At 37.5% G+C, this 5,595-nt stretch overlaps 1 protein-coding gene across 1 annotated transcript in view; it reads left to right on the top strand.

Annotated features, from left to right (window-relative positions):
* Positions 1 to 3,356, top strand: part of fgfrl1a (fibroblast growth factor receptor like 1a) — a 51,522-nt gene extending 48,166 nt beyond the window's left edge. The window contains exons 6-7 of the mRNA XM_042737746.1: positions 1 to 123; positions 1,410 to 3,356. The exon at positions 1 to 123 is cut by the window's left edge and continues 231 nt beyond it. Of these exons, the coding sequence (XP_042593680.1) occupies positions 1 to 123; positions 1,410 to 1,816 (530 nt within the window). The 3' untranslated portion in view covers positions 1,817 to 3,356. The remainder of the gene's footprint in view (positions 124 to 1,409) is intronic.
* Positions 3,357 to 5,595: the final 2,239 nt, after the last annotated feature.

Consider the following 5,595-nt stretch of genomic DNA (forward strand, 5'->3'; position numbering starts at 1 on the left):
GCTCCTATTTGAACAAGCTACTTATCACTCGAGCCAAGGAGGAGGACGCTGGCATGTACATCTGCCTTGGGGCCAATACCATGGGCTACAGCTTCCGCAGTGCCTTCCTTACTGTTCTTCCTGGTCAGTATTTTTCTCTGTGATGTATTTTAATAGCATTTTAATGTTTCCTTGGAGTTCACTTATAATAGGCTATTTAGTCAAGGTTTCTTGTTCCAAAACAATCATAATTTCTCATGCTGTAGCTATAGCAAAAACCATGAACAAACATGCACTATGAATAATGGTTTTGGAGTAAGATTTTTTTTTTTTTTTTTTTATGTTTTTGTATTTTATGTTTTGAAAGAAATCTGCATTTATGTTTTCTGAAATATAGAAATATTGTTACAATTTAAGATAACTGTCTTCTATTTGAATATAGTTTAAAGTATAATTTATTTCTGTGATGCAAAGCTGAATTTTTACAGCCATTACACCAGTCTTCAGTGTCACATGATCCTTTCAGAAATCATTCTAATATGGTGACTTGGTGCTCAGAAAGCATGTGTTATTAGTACGCTTTTGAACTGTTATATACTGTATATAAACCTAAGACCCCCTTTTGTGGGGGCTAGAAAAAAAAGGTAAATTAGTGCCTGTAATTACTGATTTTATGGAGGTGTTACTATCAGTATAGTATTGGTGATACTGGCCTTGAATTTGTTAGGTTAAAAGACAATAAATATTGTATTTTATTTTATATTAGCAAAAATATACTCTAAAAAATCCTGGGTTAAATACAGCCCAGCACTGGGTAAAATGTGGACAAGCCCAGCGATTGTGTTCTTTTGACCCAGCGGTTGGGTTAAATGTTTAACCCAAACTTCTGGGTATTAACCTGCTGGGTTTGTCCATATTATACCCAGTGCTGGGCTGTATTTAACCCAGCATTTTTTAGAGTGTAGTATTTATATGTATAAATATAATTTATTATTATTAATGATATTATTCTATATATTTTTGAAAATATTTTCCTTTTTTTTGATTCAATATTAATTTGATCGAAAATTGTAATGTTAGATATGACTACAATTAATCACAAAAATCTGTCACTTTTCAATTGATTTACAGTCCTAATACACATTATGTAAATGATTTGTGTTATTATTGGCTAACCTTTGCATGCTGATGTAGTCCATACTCCTGCAAGTGCTTAATACTGGATCAGCATGTAAATGTGTTGATGTGCTCATGGATCATGATGTCATACAGTACCATAATAATTTATGAATTAAGTATGTTCCCAGCCTTAATGTCTCATGTGATACTCTTCCTCATTACAAAGATAATCTGACACTGCTAAATCAAACTGTCAGTTTTGTTGTTCTTTATATTGTGTTTTTTTTTTTTTCATCTCTGTCCTTATCCAGACCCAAAGCCGCCATTCTCCCCAATCCCATCTGTTCTGCCTCCCAGCCTTCCCTGGCCCGTCATCATCGGCATACCGGCTGGAGTGGTCTTCATTCTGGGCACCATCCTGCTCTGGTTCTGCCAGTCCAGAAAGCACTGTTCCTCAGGAGCCATAATCTCAGCCCAGACCTTACCCAACGGCCACCGGCAGCCGCCCAGAGAGCGGGCGCTCGCGGCTGCTGATAAAGACTGCATCGGCTCTGTCACCTACGAGGAGTATTTGGCTCAGCAGCAACAACAACAGCTTCTGCTGGCCCAAGCTGCTCCCAAAGTCTACCCAAAGATCTATTCAGACATTCACACACATACCCACTCGCACGTGGACGGCAAAATTCACCAGCACCAACACATCCACTACCAATGTTAGCCTTCATACTTACAGTCCACTGGTTCATTCTTCACATATCTCTTCAGTCTCTGACCCAACATTTTGTCACCAAAATAGGGCAGCGTTTTGGCCAGAATGGGCAAGGGCTTCCTCAAACAAACATTTCTGCTCAAAACCTAGAGAATGGAAAGACAATTGAGCCACGTTGTTGCAGTCTAACCAGTCCTTCGCTCTGAATACCGCAAGCATAAAGACATTATGAACAGTGGGGTGGAAAAGGGCAAGGCTAGCGAACAAATGACCATATCTGAGTCTGTTTTGAAATGGAGAAATGTTTCACAGAAACACTGCTGACAGAGCAAACACTTTTGCAGATTTGTATGGGACAAAAGACACAAATGTATTGTCTCTTGAATTTGCTTTCAAACTGCTGATGCTACGGTATTTTATTACGATTTTTTCATAAGCCCTTTTTCTAATCTTGTGGATGGGGCCAAAAGGATTTTTTGGATTAGCACCAAATCTCAGTGAAACGTTCGTTTGCATGCATAAGAAAATTGTTTGCAGATATTGAGAGATCCAGTTTCAGTTTATTTCCTGTAACAGTTTATATCTTTTAAGACCGATTGAATGCATGAGAGCGTATGTTTGTGTTGTTTTTGCAGGTATGGTGTACCATGTTCCAACTTTAAGAAATGGTGTAGGTTCAATCTAGTTTTCTAACTGTATCTTTAATGGAAAAAGAGAATATCCTTGAGCTCTGGTTATATCGTAACTAAAGATATGATGAGATTCTGGCATTGTGCGTACTGGCAAGGGTTCCTTGTGTTTTCATTAACTTTGTGCTTTTATTTTCAGGGCCTGCTCTGAATAACTCGAGGTACCGCAATCCCATAGTTCCTCTATGGCCTTAGATTAATGTTTTTCATTTATGTGAAAGGGGAGTTGTATTTTCATAAGCTTGACCACTATAATGAAGACTGTGTAAAATGCCTTTGACTGCTCATGTAATGGCTCCCCTTTAATATTTACAGAAGTGAGTCAGAGTTTCAAAAACAAATGTTAGACTGAAACTCATTGTCCGTGCATGTGTTTACCGTGATGTTCTTGATAAAAGGTCGATGCTGAAAGGACTGCGGGAATCCAGGAATGCACTTCTAGCTACTTCAGCATAACATTTTTTGAAATTCATTGCCCCTGTTATTTTAAGAAAGCCAGGCAAAAGAGGAAACCTTGTAAAACTTTAGTGATTCTAACATAGTTAATTTATTTGCAAGCAATGTTTTGATGCTTTGAATTGGGCATTATCTAGATGTTTTAAACCAAATATGAGTATACATAGCATTGTCTTCCCTTAGCTGCAGTGTAAGCTATGTAGCATATATCAAGCATTAAATATTTATGTGCTGTTGGAAAAAATAACACACCGTTCCTTATTAGTTATCTCTGTATGGACAATCTTGTACAGTCTGGCCTGTTTTTATGTAAAATATATATATATATATGTTTGTCACAGTGAAACATTAAAATCATTTTATAATTATCATAAAATGATAAAGCTCTTGTTCACCAGGTATAAAAATGTGTTGAGTGTGTCATTTTCTTTGAAAGTCATCAAAATATCCGCTGTTACAAATTTAACCGCTTGTATCTTTATTTGGAATACCATTAAATTTGTCCAATTTTATACATACTGCCTGAAGTAACAAAATATAATTAGATCATTAAAAATGATAAATTTCCAATCTATGCCTCTTTTCCTAACAACTATATTAAATCACACTGACCACAACAGCCCCAACATTAAAACTACCAGCCTGATATTGTGTAGGTGCTGCCAAAACAGCTCTGATGGAGCTTTCTGTAGAGATTAGCAGCAGATCCTTGAAAGGATTAGTTCACTTACAGAATTTAAATTTCCTGATAATTTACTCACCTCTATGTCATCCAAGATGTTCATGTCTTTCTTACTTCAGTCGAAAAGAAATTAAGGTTTTTGAGTAAAATTTTCCAGGATTTTTCTCTTTATAGTGGAGTTCAATGGGATCCAATGGGTTGAAGGTCCTAACTGCAGTTTTAGTGCAGCTTCAAAGGGCTCTACATGATCCCAGCCAGGGAATAAGGGTCTTAACTAGCGAAACGATCTGTCATTTTGTAAAAAATAAAAATGTATATACTTTTTGGAAAGTTTGCACGTAACGTAGGCGGAAGTACCAACCCAGTGTTTTCATAGCGAACGAGCAAAGAAAGTCAAATGCCCTGTACAAAAACAGGTAAAACAACAGGTTTATTTGTATAGCGCTTTTTACGATACAAATCTTTGCAAAGCAACTTCACAGAACATTAGGTTTCTACAATGTTTAGTAGTAGCTTATCAGTGGTGACTGTCAGTTTACGTAGATATGGCAGAAATGTACTGACAAACAGACGATGAACAATATTAGCAGCAATTATTATACCCACCAGACGAAGAGCTAACCGCGTGTGACATTTCCAACATGATTACATAATGCGTGAAGTAGAGTTAGTGCAAGATGAGCATTTGTGGTTAAAAAATATATACAATTTTCTTTTTTTAGAAAATGAGCGATTGTTTCGCTAGATAAGACCCTTATTCCTCGGCTGGGATCGTGTAAAGTCCTTTGAAGCTGCACTGAAACTGCAGTTTGGACCTTCAACTCTTAAAGTCCACTATATGGAGAAAAATCCTGGAAAGTTTTCCTCAAAAACCTTGATTTCTTTTCGACTGAAGTAAAAAAGACATTAACATCTTGGATGACATAGGGGTGAGAAAATTGTCAAGAAATTTTCATTCTGGAAATGAACTAATCCTTTAAGTCTTGCGAGTTGCAAGGTGGTTTCTACATGGATTGAATTAGTTTGTCCAGCACATCCCATAGATGCTCAGTTGGAGTGAGATCTGGGGAATTTGGAGGCCAAGGCAACAACTCAAACTGTTCCTGAACAATTCTTGAAGTGTGGCAGGGTCCATCTTCTGCTGAAAGTGGCCACTGCAGGGAATATCAGGAAACACCATTGGCTTTAAGGGATGTACATGGTCTGTAACAGCCTTTAGGTGGGATGAGTCAAAGTCGCTGGACCCAGGTTTTCCTTGCAGAACATTGCCCAGAGCATAACATGGCCTTTGCCATCTTTTCCACAGGTAAACACACACACACCCAGTCATCTGTCTGATCTAAAAGAAAATGTGATTCATCAGACCAAGTAACCTTCTTTCATTGCTCCATTGTCCAGTTATGACTCTCATATGTCCATTTTAGACACTTTCCGTGGTGGATGGGTCATCATGGGCACTCTGACTGGTCTGCAACTACGCGGCAAACTGTGATGCACTGTGTTCAGACACTTGTTTTTTTAATTTTTTTTTTATCATGGCCAGAGTTCAGTATTTCAGCCATTTGCGCTACAGAAGCTCTTCTGTGTGATTGGAACAGACGGGCTAGCCTTCACTAGCCATGGGTGCCCAAGCTGTCCTTCCTTGATATCAACCACTACACACCAAGAACACCCAAAAAGACTTGCCATTTTTGCAGATGCTCTGACAGATGATCAAGTCATCTGTCCATCACCATTTGGCCCTTGTCAAAATTATTTATGTATTTTTGCTTGCCCATTTTCCTGCTTTCAACACATTAAATTCAAGAGCTGACTCTTCACTTGCTGCCTAAGACTGTAATTTTCTACCCTTGATAGTTATACCTAAACTTACTGCATAGAAATACATTATTAAAATGTATGAATTATTATAAAATTTTACACTATACACACACAAAATTAAATACATTGTATGCTTCAAT

This window comes from Cyprinus carpio, chromosome B14 (assembly GCF_018340385.1).
Source record: "Cyprinus carpio isolate SPL01 chromosome B14, ASM1834038v1, whole genome shotgun sequence".
Classification (NCBI taxonomy): Eukaryota; Metazoa; Chordata; class Actinopteri; order Cypriniformes; family Cyprinidae; genus Cyprinus; species Cyprinus carpio.